General features: G+C 28.4%; 2 protein-coding genes across 3 annotated transcripts; both read right to left on the bottom strand.

Moving 5' to 3' along the window:
• Nucleotides 1-690: 690 nt before the first annotated feature.
• Nucleotides 691-3,291, bottom strand: LOC109151866 (probable E3 ubiquitin-protein ligase LUL1). Of its 2 annotated transcripts, XM_019299468.1 has the most exons (5): nt 3,115-3,291; nt 2,705-2,821; nt 2,541-2,607; nt 2,162-2,459; nt 691-1,089 (listed from the first exon to the last, which is right to left on the bottom strand). In XM_019299468.1, exons 2-5 carry the CDS (start codon nt 2,753-2,755, stop codon nt 1,005-1,007), a joined length of 501 nt encoding a protein of 166 aa, XP_019155013.1. In that variant the 5' UTR covers nt 2,756-2,821; nt 3,115-3,291; the 3' UTR covers nt 691-1,004. The 2 variants fall into 2 exon arrangements, with proteins under 2 accessions (XP_019155013.1, XP_019155014.1); XM_019299469.1 differs by lacking the exon at nt 3,115-3,291 and having other exon boundaries at nt 2,541-2,639; nt 2,705-3,081.
• Nucleotides 3,292-9,052: 5,761 nt separating this feature from the next.
• LOC109151891 (death-associated inhibitor of apoptosis 1-like) lies at nt 9,053-10,233 on the bottom strand. The gene is made up of 4 exons (XM_019299492.1): nt 10,116-10,233; nt 9,962-10,034; nt 9,538-9,841; nt 9,053-9,339 (listed from the first exon to the last, which is right to left on the bottom strand). The coding sequence occupies exons 1-4, from the start codon at nt 10,116-10,118 to the stop codon at nt 9,264-9,266; spliced, it is 456 nt and encodes a 151-aa protein (XP_019155037.1). The 5' UTR covers nt 10,119-10,233; the 3' UTR covers nt 9,053-9,263.
• Between the last annotated feature and the right edge of the window lie 11,963 nt (nt 10,234-22,196).

Here is a 22,196-nt window from a genome sequence, read left to right as displayed (position 1 = left end):
TTCATGTTTCAATGTAAATTTAATTTATTCTAGGTAAAGAATTAATATTCTTAAGTTACAAAATTTCATAACACAAGATACAAAAACATGCAATAGATACACGTGTTATATATTTACTTATTCTTAAATCTGATTTATGTAAATAATATATGTCCTATAGGCACATAATTTTATAATACAAGCTATAAATTTGTAAAATAAGACACATAATATTTTGTGTTACACAATTACTAATCTATTTCAGGTATAGAATTCATACGCTTAAGGTACAAAATTGCATAACATGAGACATAGAAATGCATAGCGCGAGACACATACACATGTTTTATATTTACTTTAGTTCAGGTACAGAATCAATATTCTTAAGGTATAGAATTACATAACATAAGACACAAAATCGCATAACACAAGATACAAAAAACGCATAGCACAAGATACAAAAGCGCATGTTATATTCACTTTATTTTAGGTACAGAATTCATACACTTAATTAAGGTATAGAGTTGCATAATATGAGACACAGAAACACATAACGCAAAATTAAAACATACACATGCTTTATAGTTAAAAAAAAATAAATTATAACGCGAATTGAACAATAAACAATCGGCATGAAAATTAAAAATTACATCATTTAGGACTAGAGTAGACAGTACACTATGAACCATCATAGTTCACTGTATAACGATGAGATTAATATAACGATTGGATTAATATAATGATGTACAGAAGTACAAAACGTAGTCGACTAGTCGCAACTGAGTAAATATCTTTTAATTGGATGGACTACATTTTAGTATTTCACATTGGTTCGTGAATACGAAGAGAATAATCTCCGTTCACACTGACCATTCTTTTTCATGAAGTGACTGCTTTCAAGTTTCAAGGATTACATATCATACACCATAGAAACTGGAAGGGCCAAACAGCCCAAGCGGCCCATATCGGACAACCCGATTCCTCCACTCCTTAACCGGATCAAAACTCCTTGGTTTTTGTTTTCTTCATTGATGTTTGACCAATAATCTTGATACTCTCTCGATAAAGCATCGGCAAAAAGGACAAGTCTTTGCTTCTCCTTCGATAATCCTACACCACAATTTATTAATTAATATGGATACTCAATATTTTAACCCAGTTGAACCGCCTAACCTCGATTGACCCATCTACATTGGATCAAAATATTTTATTATTATCCTATTTACTATCCTATTAAAACCTATTTATCTACCCTATCTTCCATAACCTTCCATTCATAACCCACTAATGGCCTATTAATTACCCTATTAATCCCTCACTAAAGACCCAACAGATACTTTCTAAACTTACTGCTATAAAACAAGGATAAAAAAGTAGGGGGCTCTTCCATCTATTTGCACCTGGAGGACTCTTCCTCACACCACACTCCCTAGAGAAGACTCCATCACTTTTCCCTACCAGAAGATACCTTATTCACTCATCACACATGAGAAGACTCTATCACTCTTCCACACAAGAAGAAGACTCCCTTTCGATGTACAAAGTAGCTTTATTCATACACAAATATGTATACATAGATACAAGCCAATACAAAGAATTCATAGCCAATTATCTTTTCGTTGTTAGTTATTTTATTTTACCGGTGAATCCATCAACCACGGTTTTGTTGAACCTCATTGAGCCCAAAAAACCCTAAAATCAACATACATAATTATATATTTTTTACCTCTATGAATAATTAGATTGATTTATCTCTGTGTAGTCCTTTATGAACTAGAATCAAGGTTTACTCAATGTACACATTTACAAATAGTGATTGCAGATTTTTTTCATCATCTTAAAAAAACTCTAGACAAACATATTTTAAGTACAGACAAAAGGCTTAAATTAAAGCTAAAGGTTGAAAAATTTCAAATTTATCATTATACCTGACAAATACTCCGTAATATTTACTGAGAGTTAGACGGAAGATTAAAAAAAAATGACAGAAAATCAAATAATTAAGAGAATTGTTTTTGTACTCGACACTAAATAAGACCGTGTTACTGGGGACTAAATGAGATTAATCATATCCTTATAAATTGTAATATAATGATGACTAGTTAATTAAAGTTTGTCCTAGCTTCTTCTAAACGCAACAAATTAAACTCATCTGCCCTGCCCAGAAAGCAAAACGACAAACCTTTTGGTACATGAAGAGCAGGTGGCGCAGTGACCGCACGGAACGAAAAACCAACTCCGTCTTTTGTCGTAGCAAATCGCACACACTTTTCCCTCGAACAGATCGTCGTACGAACTGCTCCGACCGCATGTCCCCAACTCCTCGTCTTCCTCGTCAAACACCCCGTACATTGTCGTCGCCGCCTCTTTCGACAGCAGCCCGCTACTCTCCGTCGCTATTCCTCCCTCCGCCACCGCGCCGCCGCCGTCGCAGAACCCCATCAGCTTCAGCAGTAACGCTATCACCATCACAAACACCGCTGAACCCCATCCAGACAAACAAAAACTAATAAGCACAAGAAAAAAAAAGTTTTATGTAATTAATTAAGCAATTAACTGACCCAGAACTGAGGTGTAGACAAAAACCATAACCGCAAATTCCAATGTAGTCCGCCGGTCATCATAGTCCTGCGTGATTGGAATTATATTACAGCAACAAGAAACCCAGAATTAAACAGTGATCAGAAGTAAAAATGCAGAGCTTTTCAAGAACCTTAATTATTACCTCAGAAGAAGTGATCGTCGGAAAGTTCATCTCAGGAGTCCCAGAAGACATTCTTTTTGGTTCTGTATCTCTTTTAATTTGCCGCTACTTTAAACCAATATAAAACGAGGAGGAAAGCTTAAAAGAATAAGGAATTAATTAAAGGATAATATAATGTAAAGCAGTACAGGAGGAGTAGAGGATAGCTAGCTTTACTATATATGATGGATCAAGCTAAGCTAAGCCGGTGACATATATGGGCTTGCTTTTCAAACTACTCTTCCCAGTTTAGGTGATTAAAGACGCCAAATGCTTTTACTTTTAACTTTATTACTCATCACAATTCACAACCTATCAAACATTGCAGTTTTGGGGCAATGGTTCAATTTGTTCATCAACACCTGTTGCTGGGATTATGAAAAAGTCAATACCTGCAATGAATGAATGAAGTTTTGGGGACTATGTCTTGGGTCCACTCTACGCAGTAACTCCGTAACTCTAGTAGACTTATGGTGCAATTAATGGCTTGCAGTCGTATTGTTATTTGGTAAAGATGACTTTAATGCCCACTCCATAAATGGTAATATAAAGCCATAAAGCCCTTGAAATTCCCAAGATAGCCTTTGAAAATAACAGGGATTTAATTATATCACGGTCCAACTACAATCACTTTGCAATATACAAGTTACAATGAAACCCACAACTATTACTAAAAGTATGCACTCTCTTATAATCTTATTCGACAAATTAAAAGATACAATGAGATAAATTAACCTAGATTACTATAATTAACCAGCTCAAATCAAATTTAATAGTCAGACCAACTTGAACCACTTCACTTCTAGTAGAGGTGGCTACGGGCCGATACAAGATTGAACCAGCCATGAATCAGTCCGGAAAAAAGCGAGCTTGAACTTCACCGGATCTGGGTCGAGCTTAGCCTAAACCTGAATCAACTTATAGAGGGCTAGTTCATGTCCTATAAAAAAATAGCCCAAAGCCCAGCTCGAAACCATCCCAGGCACGACCTAGGTCCCTAATAGGCCAGGGTTGGACAAAATCTAGTATGGACTTTATAAATTATAATCCACTTTATAATATTTATAAGTTATCAAATAATATTACAAGTCTTATAAAAAAATTTAATAGTACAAGTTCAAATGTTATTAAAATCTTATACATTTTTAATTTTGTAGACAATAATATTAATGTTTTATTTTGTGATTAATGGTTAATTATTATTTTAAATAAAAATATTAACTTTGAAAAAGTACGCATGGGTATATATATTAATATTATTATATCAAAAGGATAAAGTAGTTTAAATGGTAAGAATATTTATTGTTAATCATGATATTAATGGTTTAAATTTCATCCTAAATTAAAAAGAAAAAAAATGGACCTAGTCCGGAACTCGACCCAATATATATTGGGTCGGTCCTGATCAGTGCTAATCTAGACCCGAAATTTGGGCACCTCTAACTTCTAGAAGTAAGCATCAAACTGAAGTGATGATATATAGTTGTGCAGAGTATCTCATTCTGCTTTATGTACTTTAGTTTATCTTTCAACATATTCAATGAAAGACAACATCACATAGTTTCATGATTGTATATTTATATTCTCAAAGCGATTCCATGACTTTAGATCGCTTCTACGCAAGAGCAAACCCGAAAGAGACATGCATGCTTGCTTGTGCTTTAATTTACTCTTGTCTCTCTCTATATATATATATTAAAAAATATTATAATATAATACAAATAATTAACCATATATATCATGAAAATTAAAGTTCGTATTAATTACCTTGAAAAGATGGCGATGGAGATGGGATTTGGTTGAAATATAATATTAGCAGAAAGAATATAATGCATGAGTACGTCCGCTGTGATGAATGAAATAGAGGAAGCAGGTGAAGCACTGGAAGTGTGAGTAAATTAAGTACGGCATGGGAAACATGAACGGTGGCGATGCGTTAATGTATGACGAAGAGATTAAGGAAAGGCAGAACATGTATTATGTATATGTCACGTCTTTGACTATAGGACCGACAAATAGTACTTTGCGTCCCTTTCGGTGTGCAAATAGGGGAGAGGATACTGCTTATGCAATAAGTATTACCCGCCCAAGAAGATTGAACGTAACGTATATAAAATACACAACTTTAATTTTTTGATTAGTAAACTACGCACTAGTGCTTCAAAAGTCAAAACTGTATCCAGATATGGACTTAACTGGCCCAAATATGTTAGTGTAGGCCCAATTATGTAAAATCTTACCAGATATTGCTGGCCCAATTATGTATCAACTGCCCCATTACTCTTTCATCAATAATTATGGTGTGGATTATATTTTGTTTATTGTAAAATAATGTACATTCAATATAAAAATAATGTATTTTTAGTATATTAAAAATGTGTATTGTATTCAGGGGATGTACATTTGTAGAATACAAATAAACAAGAAGAGGAAAAACTAATATATTGTGTCTTGTCTCAACTTCAATACAAGCACTTGTATATATAGTGCTAACAAGATGATGAAAAATAAATACAAATGAGAAAACAAAGAGACACATGAAAAACCCAAGAGACACATGACTATTAATATAGATGATTAATATCATCAAATATCTCAACACCCCCCCCCCCTCAAGTTGGAGCATGCGGATCTGAAATGCCCAACTTGTGAAGAAGAAAGTCAAATTGCCTTTGCCCAAGAGCCTTTGTGAAGATGTCAGCTAATTGCGAATTGGTAGGAATGTAGGAAGGGAAGATCAAACCATCTTTAATTGCATCGCGAACAAAATGACAATCCACTTCAATGTGTTTTGTGCGTTCATGAAAGACTGGATTCTTTGCAATATGAAGGGCTGACTTACTGTCACAAAATAACTTTATGATTTTGGGATGATGAACCCCCAGACTTAACAACAAGCCCTTTAACCATTTGAGTTCACAAGTAACGGCTACCATGGATCTATATTCTGCTTCTGCAGAAGAACGAGAAACAGTAGTTTGTTTCTTTGTTTTCCACGAGATTGGAGAATGGCCAAGAAAGACCAACCAACCCGTAAGCGATCGCCGAGTAATAGGACATGCGGCCCAATCCGAATCACACCATCCCTGTAGCGTTAGATCAGTGTATGCTCATAGGAGAATCCCTTGACCTGGTGTACCTTTCAAATAACAGACAACTCTCAAAGCTGCTTCCCAGTGCTCATCATGTGGTTCTTGCATGAATTGAGACAACACATGAACAGAGTATGCGAGATCCGGTTGAGTTACGGCTAAGTAGATAAGTCTTCCAACTAGACGCCGAAGCTGCAGGATTAGAGAAAATTGGGCCACTAGCTAGGCCGAGTTTGTGGTTTTGCTCAATAGGAACACTAACCGGTTTGGCCCCCAACAATCCTGCTTCAGAAATAATATCAAGAGTATATTTCCTTTGACACAAAAATAGTCCAGAAGCGCTACGAGCAACCTCAATACCCAGAAAATACTTTAGAGTGCCGAGATCTTTCATATGAAAACAATCGCTGAGATAAGCCTTAAATGTCTTAAGAGCAGCATAATCACTCCCAGAAATGATGAGATCATCGACATAAACAAGTACATTTATCTAAATTCCACCCCGAGTAAAGGTGAATAAGGAGTAGTCGGAATAGGATTGTAAGAAACCATACCCTTTCAAGGCCGTAACAAGTTTTGCAAACCAGCACCTCGGTGCCTGCTTTAATCCATACAAGGACTTGCGCAATCGACACACTAATTTAGGATCGGATGCCTCAAAGCTCGGGGGAAGCTTCATATACACCTCTTCATCGAGATTACCGTGCAGAAAAGCATTGTGCACATCCATCTGATGTAGTTCCCAATTTTTAGATGCTGCAATGGCAAGAAGTGCACGAACAATAGTCATTTTGGCAACAGGAGCAAAAGTTTCTGTGTAATCGATGCCTTCTTCTTGATGATTACCAAGAGCCACTAATCTTGATTTGAGTCTTTCAATCGACCCATTTGAGTTATATTTGATTCGATACACCCAATGAACCCCAAGAGCCTTTTTCCCAGGTGAGAGATGTTCAAGAGTCCAAGTTTGATTGTCTTCGAGGGCCCGGATTTCATTTGTCATAGATTCTTTCCAACCGGTATGTGTCATCGCCTCCTTAAAAGATTTTGGTTCTTTTTCAGAAAGAATTGCTGCGAGAAAAGTTCTGTATGGTAGAGAAAAATTGTCACAATTTATATAATGTGCTAAAGGATAGGGAGTACCTGAGGGTGACTGTGGAGACGGTGTGACGGAGGATGGACTTTTAGCAACAGTAGAATTAATAACATAGTCGCGCAACCACACTGGAGGAACTTTATTTCTCATACCCCGACCCATCTCAACATTCGGATCCTGGTTATTTGGAGCAAGAGTACTAGTGTGTTGTTCAGGTTGTGAGCTGAATTCGGGTATGGAGTTTGACTCTGGTTGAGAGGTTGGCTCGGGTGTGGAGCTTGGCTCAAGTTGAGGGTTTGGCTCGTTTGTGGAGCTGGGCTCAGCTTCTTCAACAATTACAGAAAAATCTTCGTGAACAAATTCTTCATGAGGATTGATAGTCGTATCAGTGAGGGGAAATGGAAAAACATCCTCAAATAATTTCACATCGCGGGAAACAAAAAATTCTTTGGTGTCAAGATCAAACAGCTTCCAAGCCTTTTTCCCAAATGGATATCCCACAAAGATGCACTTTCGACTCTTGCTAGCAAATTTATCTCCTTTTGCTTTTTTGATTGTGGGCAAAGCAAAGACACCCAAAAACACGAATTGTGTTGTAAGATGGATGACTACCAAAAAGAATTTCATAAGGAGTTTTGTTACCAAGCAACGGTGTTGGTGTCCAATTTATAAGATGTGTGGCCGCAAGAACACATTCTCCCCAAAAATAAATTGGCAAATTGGCTTGGAATCTCAAAGCTCTCGCTACATTGAGAAAATGTTTATGTTTCCGCTCAACCCTACCATTTTGTTGAGGAGTTCCCACACAGGAAGTTTGAAATAGAATTCCAGTATCAGAAAAAAATCGCGCAAGCAATTGAATTCAGTACCGTTGTCACTCTGAACGACTTTGATTGATTGGGAGAATTGTCTATCAATCATAGCCACAAAACACAAGAACATTTTAAAAACCTCAATTTTATCCATCATCAAATAAATCCAAACTGCTCGAATAATCATCTATTATAGTCAAGAAATAACGTGCACCACAAGAGGATTGATGTTTGTAAGGACCCCACAAATCACAATGTATTTTCTCAAATATTCGAGATGCTCTGTTATTACTCAAAGGAAACTTATCTCTAGGTTGCTTAGCACGAAAACAAACCTCACAAGCTTTATTAAAACTTGCCACAACAGTGCCAACAAACGGAAGTAGTTTTACCACTTTTTCAGATGGATGACCCATTCGTTGATGCCAAAGATTGACTGAACTTGTCACACCATTTACTGTAGGATGTTGCACTGAATCGATTCCCTTGAAGTAGTAAAGTCCATCCCGTCTAACACCCGTTCCAATCAGTTCCCCTGATTGGTCCTGTATAGCACACATATAAGAGTTAAAGTGGACATTGCTATGCATAGCATCATTTAACTGAGAAACAGAAATAAGATTGCAACTTAAAGACGGAACATAAAGGACATGATTAAGAACAATTTTGTCTGTTAATCGAACCGAGCCTTCTCGAGTTGCAACCACTGTTTTTCCGTTGGGTAAATCAACAGGGCAATGAAATATATCTTTTGCATCAGTCGTTCGAGTGGAATCACCAGTAACGTGACGAGAAGCCCCTGTGTCAATTATCCACAACCGTAGATCAAATTTACCATTCAATTTATCATCAAAAATCTCTGTACCACTAATCAGCCTTGTTAATGCCTGCGGCTGCTCGTCGTCAGCCATTGATGAGTTTATGCGCAGGTATAAACCTTGGCTTTGATACCATGTAGAATACAAATAAACAAGAAGAAGAGAAAAAACTAATATATTGTGTCTTGTCTCAACTTCAATACAAGCAGTTGTATATGTAGTGCTAACAAGATAATGAAAAATAAATACAAATGAGAAAACAAAGAGACACATGGAAAACCCAAGAGACACATGGGAAATCCAAGAGACATATGGAAAACCCAAAAGACACATGACTATTAATATAGATGATTAATATCATCAAATATCACAACAACATTATTTGTAAACTGAGTGTATATTATATTTTATAATGTACATTCAGTATACAAATAATGTACATTTAATATATTAAAAATGTATTTTTTGTTATGGTTCACACAATAATTTGTCATCTTTCAAGGACTACTGTAAATGTTTAGATTTTTGAATTCATAAACTATTTACATACGGGAAACTGTACAACTTAGCAACTTAAATTTACATCTGCACTTGAAAATGTGTGTGGGATAAAATCAACTTCTGTATAACCGCCAACAAATCAAACAAGAGACTTAAACCGACATTTACATCTTTAATGTATATAATAAGTTGACCATAATTACAACATTTTGTCATCTAATTTCATGGGCTAAACAATCTTCTGACTTTGTGAATAATTCTCCGGCAAAATGGGCAAGTCCTTGCATCTTCTACAATCCTGCATTATAAGTTGTATTTACTAACACAAAAAAAAAATCTCTATATTTAAGAAAACGAAAAACAAAACACACATCAAAAACCCCATTTATTTGTATTTTCTTTTTCAAATTGAAAAGTAAAAGAAATTCAAAAATTGAAGTAAATACGGTCTATATGTCTTAGGTTTTGGAGTTTGGACTCAAAAAACGGAATATACCTCTTGGCACATGCATAGCACGTGGCGCAGTGGCCGCATGGGTCAAAGAAGCAACTTCGTTTCTTGTCGTAGCAAATTACGCAGACGTGTCCCTCGTACAAATCCTCCGACGAGCTGCTCCGGCTGCATTTCCCCGACTCTTCATCCTCTTCTTCAAACGCGCCGTATATGATCACCGGAGCCACATCTTTCGGCAACAATCCGCTGGTCTCCGACGCAGTTTCCGGCACAGCCGCCGCCGCCGTGAAACCAGCACAAAAGCCCAGTAGTTTGAGCACTAGCGCCATCACCGCCATCAGTATCACTGAAGAATTTAACAGTTCATCATATTTGAACACAAGAATTTAATTAAACAGATAAGATATGGTAAAGATTAAAGAATAGCTTTCGTGATTAGTAGAGGGTAATTAACTAATTAACCCACCCGGAATAGATGCACAGATAAACACCTTGATGAAAAGATCAGATGTGCAGCTCCAACATTCATCATGATCTTCCTGCGATTGCCGACACAAAACAAATGTTTATAATCTGAGAGTAATCAAAGAGGAGAAAGAATGGCACATAATTATCATTACCATGTTAGTAATTACTAGAAAGAAGTTGGAGGATGTTCTGGCGGAGACTTTTGAGTTTAAGGTGTACGTCTCTCTCTACAGTTAGGTTTAAATTGTGTCTCTTTCTCTATTCATCAACAGGATAACAGATAGAGGTCTTTAAAAAAAAAAAACACATAGAGGTAGTATCAACTCATTCCGCATTTAATTTCGTAATTATAAAATTTTAAGTTTAATTATCTCGATTTGAACTGCTCAAGTATATATAATTTAATGTGATTTATTATTTTTTGAAATCACAAACTTCATCCAGAATGTACATTCATTTCAATAAAGATGATGAATTTTTGTGTAACTAAAAAACTAATAAACATCGAGAGAGACAATTTTCTTTTATTATTTTCAAGTATTTTAAGGAAGAATTATAATATCTTATTCGTATCGTTATTATTCATGATGAAGAAGTTTGGGCACACTTGATTTTTTTATTGGGACAATAACTGCAAAGTCTTGAGGTAACAATATTCTATTCTTTGCACATAAAAGAAACATTGAGTGACATGATTAAATGGGGTAGGCGACTGGGCGGCACCAATAATTATAGCTGGGGTGAGGATAAAATATGATTGGGAGTTGGAATAAAACGTGACTATATGTTTCTGTAATAAAAAATTTAAGTGAAAAATAAAAATTAATTTTGATATAAAAATATAAAAAAATATATTGAGAGTGGTTGGAGTATTTATGGGAAAATTGTACGTATCCATTTGCAGTTGAGATGTAATTAAGGTATATTTCGTACTTTGTTCAAATCTATATATATATATATATATATATATATATATATATATAAAAGTAAAATCCTCCTAACAAATTTTCCTCCCAAAACTTTTGTAGTAAAACTTATTTGATAAGTAAATGTCAAATGAAAATTAAATAAATAATAATAATAATAATAATAATAATAATAATAATAATAATAATAATCTATATCTATATCTATATATATATAAAAGTAAAATCCTTCTAACAAATTTTCCCCCCAAAACTTTTGTAGTAAAGTTTATTTGGTAAGTAAATGTCAAATGGAAATTAAATAAAATCTATTAATTGTTATATTACATAATTGGTAATATTATGTATGGTATTATACTCTATAATATAATTGAAAATATTATTGTTCAAGTATAATAAAAATTTTATGAAATAATGTAAGCATAATAAAATAAAAATAATAATAATAATAATAATAATAATAATAATAATAATATAAAAACCATATAAATTTTCTCCCAAAATTTAACGGCATTTATATAATATCCTAATTTTTTAATTTAATTAATTATCAAAATATTGAAATTATATATTATATATTATTCATTTATGTGTAGACATACTTATTACTGTATATAAAGTAAATTAGGTAAATATATTCTTCAAATATAAATTAAGTATCTATATATAATTTTTTGGTAAGCAAATGTAAAATGGTAACTCTAATTTTAATTGGTAATTGGTAATTGGTAATATAATAAAAACCATAAATGTTACTCTTAATCATATCGAAACACCTATATATACATCACATTCTCTTCAATACAAACAGTACCAAGTTACAAAGAACCTAAGGGGATATTCTCTGCAACTGCATAGCAATGGTGTAGAGAACAGGGACCTTCAAGAAGATGAGGAACAAGACCCATATTCTCTGCGTATCCAGAAGAGTTGTTGCACTACGCCTACACATTTTGGTAAATCTCTGTATCCTTTTTCAACTCTTTTTTTTTTTTTTTTAATAAAGAATAGAAAATCATATATACCATTGGTGAAATTTAAAATCTATCTACATATATTATATAAACTATGATTATATTGATCATATATATCATCTTCTTCATCATCAATCTGGACGAGTTTGCTCAACCCATTTAAAGGTATTTCTCTAATACCTTATCTCAATCCATTAAAAGTTGTTTATTATTGGACTCTGGGCAGGATTAAATAATGCACTATTCATAGTGATAGAAAAAAAACTGACCATTTGATTATTAGTGGACTCTGAGCAACTAGATCTGCAGGTCATTTGCATGAGAGGGGACATCATTGAATGGGTTTGGACTATTAATATTTTTTTTCCTGATGTGACGATCATTCTAGCACCAATAGGAGTAACACAAGGATTTGGAGCCATGGCAATGTGTTGAGGATCATGAGTAGTGCTCCTTGACAAAAGCCTAAAGCAACAGCATATGAATATGATAGAGATTTAATTATTTTAATTTTTATTTGATAAAGATTATTCTCTAACCAAACAATTAGTAATATTTACGATTTATTGAACCAACCTTCATATTTTTGGTCAAATGAGTATACATGATGGAATATATGTTCATTGCACGGAATCTTAATATTCATTGAGTTTTCAAATTGTATATTGCATAAGAATTATTTTACCATAATATGAATTGTAACCAATTTAATAAATCTAAATATTAACAAGTATGTATGGTAATTTTATGTATGTTAATATTATTTCATATGGACGTAATATCATAATATGATTTATAACAAATTTAAGAAATCTATATTGATAACCAGTTCAAGTATGTATGGTAATTGTATGCATGGTATTAAAAATAATAATTACGTATGGTATTATGTATAGTAATATTAGGTATGATATTTATTATGTAATGCATAGTATTAATTAGGTTGTACATTTATTCTTTTCATATTCTCATATGGACGTAAATCCATAATATGGTATATAACCAATAACCAATGTGGTGTGTGTATATATATATATATATATATATATATATATAATTTTTCACTCCTTATTATAAAATAATAATTCAATAAAAGTTTTATATAAGTAAATAATCTGTAATATTTATCTTAAGTATAATTTGTCAAATTAATCAATTTTAATTTGATAATGATTATTTTCCAACCAAACAATTGGTAATATTTACGATTTATTGAACCAATTCATATATGTTTTTTTCCATCCAGACTAATTTTAATGGTCAAATTAATAATAAATTTTATTAGTTATTAATTAGGATAATATTAATTTATTATGCATAATTATTGTATAAAAATAAATTACCGTTCAAATGAGTACACAAGATAATATACATGTTCATTGCACGGAATCTTAATATTAATTGAGTTGTCAAATCGTATATTGCATAAGAATTATTCTTACCTTACTATATACAATTACAAATTTATTCCGAAATTCTGAAAATTAAATAAGTTAGAAATCTAATTCTAAGTATGTATTTCCTGTTTTTTCATTTTTAATTTATACAACTAATTTATTAATTTATATACACAATTTTTTGCTGCTTTTAATAAAATAATTCACTACATTTTTTTTCAGTAAGTAATTCCTCTAAGCAAATAATCCGTAATATTCCCTGATATACTTTACACAATTTAATCATTTTTTATTTTTATAATTTCTAATTTATTAAATTATATATATATATATATATATATATATATATATATATATATATATATATATAAAATTTAATATAGATATAATTAGATAAAGCTTATTTTGTGACCAAACAATTGGTAATATTTATGATTTATTGAACCAATTCGTAAATGAGTCAATCTATACTATAATTAAAAACAAAATCCTATTTACTTGATTTCCCACCCAAACAATAGTAAATAGTAAAGGTAAATTTTAAAAAAAGAATGGAAAAAAGAACATAAATATTTCACAATAATATTCTACATCATCTGTTAAAAATGGAATGGAAATTAGGTAAACTGAAAAAATAACTGAATATTAATAATTGACTGAAAATTAAAAATGAAAAAAGGAACATAAATTAGGTTAATTGAAAAAAGGAAATAAATATTTATAATTGACTAAAAATAAAAAATGATCCATAATTGACTAAAATGGAAAAGGAAAATGGTCAAATTATTGCATTTTAATTTTTTACAATAATATTACACAATATAGTACATCAAATCATAATTATGTCATAAATCTTTCACAATTTTAAAAATGGAACAGAAATATTTCAATAATAATATTTTACATCATCAAGTAAACGTAAATTAAAAATGAAAAGGAAATATTTAAATAACAATATTCTACATCATCAATAATAAAGGCATATTCTAATCAATAATAAAGTTAAATTAAAAATGCAATGAAAATTAAAAATGAAACGGAAATATTTTAATAATAATATTCTACATCATCAATTAAAAATGGAACGAAAATTGGGTAAAATATCACTACATCTGATATTCTAATTGGCTAATTGACCAATTGACTGAAAATAAAAAAGAATAATTTGCTGAAAATGAATATGATATTACTAATTAACTGAAAATATAAAATAAAATGAAATATTAATAGTTGACTGCAAATAAAAAATGATCTATAATTAACTAATATGAAAAAAAATAAATGTTTAGGTCATTGCATTTTAATTAAAAATTGATGGAAACTAAAATTTAACGGAAATATTTCAACAATAATATTCTACATCATAGATAATAAAGGCATATTTTAAACAATAATAAAAAATTAAAAATGCAACGGAAATATTTCAATAATAATATTATACATAATCAATTAAAACTCGAACGAAAATTAGGTAAAAATATCATTGCATATGATATTCTAATTGACTAATTGATTAAAAATAAAAAAGAATAATTGGCTGAAAATGAATATGATATTACAAACTGACTTAAAATATAAAAAAATCCCTAATTGACTAATATTCTACCATTATATATTTTCACTCGAGTCACCCATCATGATGGACTGAAGGTGTTAGCTATAGACGATGATGGACAAGATTGTGTTGCTACTACCAATGTCGAAAGATGTTTCAATAATGTGTACATACAATCGTTGACATTTTTTTTAAATGACAAATTTGCTATATATCTAGACAAAAAAATATATATCTTCCATACAAATGAATTAAGATAGTAATTCATTCCTATAACTGAGTTGCTTGAGAATGAGCACATTTGACTAATTTATATAAAAAAAAAAAAAACACTAAACAATGATAAATAAAATCTCCAAAATTACAGCACCGCATGCGTACATCTACACATTAGCTATTAATTTGAGCAATCATTTGCTCAAATTTAAGCAATGATAACATCAAAACACATAAATAATCCAAACCATATGTTCAATTGCACTATATAATATTTGATGTTATAATTTAAATAATTATATATTGATCCAAATATTCTTAAATATATTACAACAAATCCATTCTGTGCATCAAACGGGTGAAAATACTATTATTCTAATAATTTTTCTTTTCTTCTTTCGTGTAATTACTATGCTAATGTATTTAAATATTGAAAGAGAATTCTATAAAAAGGATCCTTAACTCACTAAAATTCTATATTATTCTTAAAAACAAAACCCCCATTTCTTACTTACCCGCCCAAACAATAAAAAAAAAATTACCAATTAATAATACTAATAATAATTAGTAAAAAAGTTAGTAGTAAAATAGAAAAAAAGATCCTTAATTCACAAAAAAATAGAAAAGGAAACGGGATTCACTAATTAATTAAAACTAACAATAATCAGTAAAAAAAGATCATTAATTCACTAAAAATGAAAAAAAAGAAACGCAAGGGTGTGAAAAAAAAAAGGTCATAATAGGATAACAGTAAAAAAAAAAAAGAAAATTCTACCAAAAATTAGAATAATAAAAAAAGTTTCTTAATTCACGAGAAATAAAAAAAGAAATGGAATTCACTGATTAATTAATAGTAATAATAATCAGTCAGAAAATTAGCAGTAAAATATGAAGAAAAAAAAAGATCATTACTTCACTAAAAATGGAAAAATAAACGAAATTTACTGATTAATACTAATAATAATCAGTAAAATTGAAAATAAAAAAGGATTCTTAATTCAATGAAAATGAAAGATTTTTTTTTTAAAAAAGGGGTCATAATAAAAATAACAGTAAAAACAATCCTACAAAAAAAAATTGAAAAAAAAGATTTATAATTTACGAAAAATAGAAAATGAAATGGAATTCACTGAATAATTAATACTAATAATAATCAGTAAAATTAAAAGTTAGGATTAAAATAGAAAAATATAAAAGGATCCTTAATTCACTAAAAATAGAAAAAGAAACGAAAGTCACTGATTAATACTAATAATACTCAGTTAAATAGGAAAATATAAAAAAATTCTCAATCTATACCATTATTAAAAAGAAAATCCTTCTTCCTTACTTTCACACCCAAACAATAGAAAAAGAAAAAAAATCTATAATATAATTAAAAACAAAATTCTATTTACTTGATTTATCGCTCAAACAATAGTAAATAGTAAAGGTAAATTAAAAAAAAAAAGGATGAAAAAAAAAGAACAAAAATATTTCACAATAATATTCTATATTATCAATTAAAAATGGAATGTAAATTAGGTAAATAAATAAGTATCTATATTGAAACATATTTTCTCAACCAACACCTTCACTAAGGCCCGATCTCATGACTTCCCACATCACTACATGCCATCTGAGCACAAGGTGCTTGGCAACAAACATTAGGTTAATTGAAAAAGGAAATAAATATTAACAATTGTTTGAAAATAAGAAAATATTCATAATTGACTAAAACAGAAAAAAAATGGTCAGATCATTGCATTTTAATTTTTCACAATAATATTACACAGTATAATACATCAAATCACGAGTATGTCATAAATTTTACACAATTTTAAACAATAGAATGGAAATATTTCAATAATAATATTCTACACTATCAAGTAAAGGTAAATTAAAAATGAAAAGGAAATACTTCAATAATAATATTCTACATCATCAATACTAAAGACATATTTTAAACAATAGTAAAGGTAAATTAAAAATGTAGCGAAAATTAAAAATGAAATGAAAATATTTCAATAATAATATTCTAAATCATCAATTAAAAATAAAACGAAAATTTGGTAAAAATATCATTGCATTTGATATTTTAGTTCGCTAATTGATTAATTGACTAAAAATAAAAGAGAAGTAATTGGATGAAAATAAATATGATATTACTAATGGATTGAAAATTTAAAAGGAAATGAATATTAATAATTGACTGCAAATAAAAAATTATTCATAATTGACTAATATGAAAAAAATAAATGGTTAGATCATTGCATTTTAATTAAAATGGAAGGGAAACTAAAATTGAACGCCAATATTTCAATAATAATATTCTACATTATAAATAGTAAGTGCATATTTTAAACAATAGTAAAGGTAAATTACAAATGAAACAGAAATATTTCAATAATAATATTATACATCCTCAATTAAAAATGGAACACAAATTAGGTAAAAATATCACTCCATGTAATATTCTAATTGACTAAAAATACAAAAGAATAATTGACTGAAAATGAATATGATATTACTAATTTATTTAAAATATAAAAGGATCGCTAATTGATTAATATTATACCATTATATATTTTCACCGAGTCACCCATCCTGATCAATTGAAGGTGTTAGCTCTAGACGATGATGGACAAGATTGTATTGCTACTACCAATGTCGTCTACAAAGAGGTTTCAACAATGTGTAAATAAAATCGTTGATATTATATTTTTAAATGACAAAATTGTTATATGTATAGACAAAAAAAATATCCTCCATACAAATGAATTAAGATAACAATTCATTCATATAACTGAGTTGCTAGAGAACGAACACATTTGTATAATTTATAAAAAAAAATACTAAACAATGATAAAAAAAAAAAAAATCTCCAAAGTTATAACACTACATGCATACATCTACACATTAGCTATTAATTTGAGCAATTATTTGCTTAGATTCATACAATGATAATATAAAAACACTTAAATGATCCAACCCGTATATTCAATTGAACTATATAATATTTGATGTTCTAATTTAAATAATTATATATCGATCGAAATATTCTTAATATATTACAACAAATCTATTCCGTGCATCGCACGGGCGCAAATACTATAATAATAATAATAATAATAATAATAATAATAATAATAATAATAATAATAATAATAATAATAATAATAATAATAATAATGTTATTACCTTAAATAAATAAATTATTATACTTTCCTTTTGAATTAGTATTTTCTACCTATAAATACAAGGGCTTCTTCAATCAAAAAATGTCAGACTCATCTCTCTGCTTGTTTTTTTTTTTTTTTTTTTTTGTATGAATTTTCTACATTTTTCTAACTATATTCTCACGTACTTCAATATGTTTTGCAGTTTATATCGTCTGGTATGAGTTTGAAGATACTTAAAGAGGCTATGCTTCAACAAAAGGAAATCGAGGAGGAAGAGCATTTGTAACAGAACCCTATTGGTTTAGTTTTTATGGAAGATTGTAGAGATGCGATCGAGGATGATAAAGACGGTAATTTTGATAATTTTGTAAGATTTTCTTAAACTTAGAGTTAGTATGTTGATTTCGAGATTTGTACATGCCATTCAAGTTTCTATGTTTTTTTTTTAACAAGCAGAGCTCATTTTATAGCATTTTTATAATATATATATATATATATATATATATATATATATATATATATATATATCACAACTTGAGTAGAGTGTTTGTTTAACCTATTAAAAATCTCGCTATATTTGATTTTTTCTAAATTTTTGTAAAACACAAAAATAATGATTATTTAAAAAGAAGAAATAAATAACAAATACAATTTCAGATTTTGTGTTACTCCATTCACATATTAGTATAAATAAAAAAAAGTAATAAAATAAAATACAAAGGAAATATAAATTTTTAACCAACAATTTAATTAGAGAAACCTCCCAAAAAAATCCACGTTGTACTGAACCCAAATAAAAAAATATTGGCAATAGCACAATCATAAGGATCAAAGAGAACAATGGAAGACCCAGAAATTCAAACATCATTGATGTACCGAACGGTGATGAGAGACTCAGAAATAGGAATATCATTATTAATGAAAACGGAGATTTTCTTGACACCCGAATTTAGTTTAAGGAGAAGTTTACTCTTGAGTACAAATGTCTCCTCAATGGATTTTGTATGGTCATATAGAGTGTATTTATACACATGGATGAGTTCAAAATGGCACAATATTGAAATTATAAAATGGTAAGAGATCTCAAAAAAGGTAAAACTTTCAAATTTTCAGTTAATAACAAAAATGTTATAATCGCCGAAAATATATATCTTTAACTTTTTGTCATGCTGACTCATCGTGAAATATAGTAATTAATGAATTACCATTAAAATTAGTATAGTAATGAAAGAATTATCATTTGTATGTTGACATTTTCCCCGTTTATTACCATTCAAATGTTTGATACCAAAAATTATACTATATAAACACAAAATATGCATATATGGTAAATATGCAATTTATATATATATATATATATATATATATATATATATATATATATATATATATATATATATATATATGTCCCTAAGTTTTGGAGATAAACTTGGTTAGGAGGATTTTACTTTTAATTATTTATAGATATAGATTATTCTCATAATTTTTCTTTCCTTCTTTTGTGTTATTATTATGGTAATGTATTTAAATATTCAAAGAAAACAAATGTTATAATTAATGAAATTATTGTGGTAATTGCCACAATATTTGGTAATTACAATTAATATAATTAATAAAATTGAGAAATATATGATTTCTTCCGTAGAAATATTTGTGACAATTTTATTAAATTATAATTAATAAAATATGAAATATAATTAAAGAAATGAAATTATAAAATTAACAAAATATGAATATTTATAATTTTTTTTAAATATACATACATATACTCTTTAAATTTCTAAATATAATTTTTTTAAGTATAAATCTATCAATATAAATTATAATTAATGAAATTATATTATAGGACTTTCCTATATACATATTAATAAATATTATGTGTATATACAAAGTATTATACAATCATATAAGGATATGCGTCCGATTAGAATATTTATTAATTCATACAAAATTTAGAATTTATATTTTTATTGATTTCTAAGTACAATTCTCTTAGTTATTATTATTCATATTTTTAAATTTCATATATAGATATGAAATACAATTTGGAATAAATCAACTTAATTATATGAATTTTTTCTATAAATTTATCTAAATATGTACATGATTAGAGATTATATTAACCAAACAAAATTTTAATTTTAATTTCGTATGTTATGAAAATAGATACTTGACTAAATATATAAAAGTCCAACTATATTATTCTATTGTACATTTTAATATCTTTTTATTTTTTCTATTTTTATTTTAAATTCATAATAACAAAAATAAAATTACGTGCAATGCATGGATAAAACACTATATTTAAAAAATACAATTTGATTAATATCATAAATTAATTAGTAAAATATCATTTATATTTATAATAATTAAATAAAAAATAAATAATTCAACTATGTAAACCAATAATTTCAAAATGAAATTAATGTACAGTTACAAATAAATATAGCATGATTACATTTACTTTAATTAGTTTTAATTTCCTTAATGATATGACTTTTCTTTATCAATTTTTTGATGTGAGACTAAGTGAGTGTTTGGGTTGCTGGAAATTATTTTTTTTAAAAAAATACTTACTAATAAAAAATAAATTTAAAATATTTTTTTACCCCTCATAACATGTGTAAATCTTATATTTTTTAAAAATAGAATTTGATAAATATCATAAATTAATTAGTACATTATCCTTTCTGTTTATAGATTATAATAATTAAAAAAAAAATTAAATATGTGAACCAATAATTTCAAAATAAAATTAATATACAGTTACAATTAAATATAACATGATTAGATTTACTTTAATTAGTTTTAATTTTCTTAATGAAGTGACTTTTCTTTATCAGTTTTTTATGGGAAGCTAAGTGAGTGTTTGGATTACTGGAAAATATTTTAAAATAAAAATACATATTAATAAAAAATATTTTAAAAATATTTTTTAACCCATCATAACATGTGTAAATGTTATATTTTTTTTAAAAAAATACAATTTGATAAATATTGTAATTTCTATTTATAATAGATAAAGAAAAAAATAAATAATTCAAAGATGTGAACAATGATTCACGTTGAGTTATTACCAAAAAAATTAGTCTTTAATCACGGTTAATTGTATGTGACTTTTTCACGAGTCACCCATCCTGATAGTCTGATTGTTTTAACTATAGACGAGGATGAATAAAATCCCGTTACTACTACCAATGTCGTCTACAAAGAGATTTTCAATAATGTATAATTCAAGCCATTCGTATTATGTTTTTTAATATACAAAGATGACAAAATTGCTATATATCTACATAGAAAATATAACTTCAATATAAATAATTTCTATATATGTTCGAATTTGATCTTAACAACATTCAATTTTAAATTTATTCTTAACCATAGTCAATTAATTATTATTATTATTATTATTATTATTATTATTATTATTATTATTATTATTATTATTTGCCATGACTTTATTATTATAGTAATAAAGGAAAAGGAAATGATTGAAGTTAAAATATTATTTTCATATTTTTAATACTCCGTAATATGTAATAATTTAAAATTCAAATTTTATTCAAATTGCGTTAGTATAATATCACGAAGTAATTTACACAATTTATATTATATATTTTACGTTTGTAGGGTTTTAGCTTCCAAAACAATACTAATAACTAAAAAAAAATGCAAAAAAAAAATAGTAATTATTATCTTCAAAAGAAATTAGTAATTATTATTATTATTTACGTTTTAATAATAATATTTAATATTCCCTGGATTCTTTTACGTTTTTTATGATAATAATAAAGAAATATGGTAATATTATGCTACAATTTAATAAAGAATTATTTGAATATGGTAATTTTATATCCTCTGATATTATGGTGATATCACTAAATCATATATGCTACAATTTAATGAAGAATTATTTGAATATGTTAATATTATGTTCGAATTTGATCTAATATTGTCGTAATATAACCAAATCACATATGCTACGATTTAACCAAATTATCGTG

This window comes from Ipomoea nil, unplaced genomic scaffold (genome assembly GCF_001879475.1).
Source record: "Ipomoea nil cultivar Tokyo-kokei standard unplaced genomic scaffold, Asagao_1.1 scaffold2297, whole genome shotgun sequence".
Taxonomy (NCBI): Eukaryota; Viridiplantae; Streptophyta; class Magnoliopsida; order Solanales; family Convolvulaceae; genus Ipomoea; species Ipomoea nil.
Note: the sequence above shows the minus strand (reverse complement) of the source record. Positions and strands in the feature narration are given on the sequence as shown.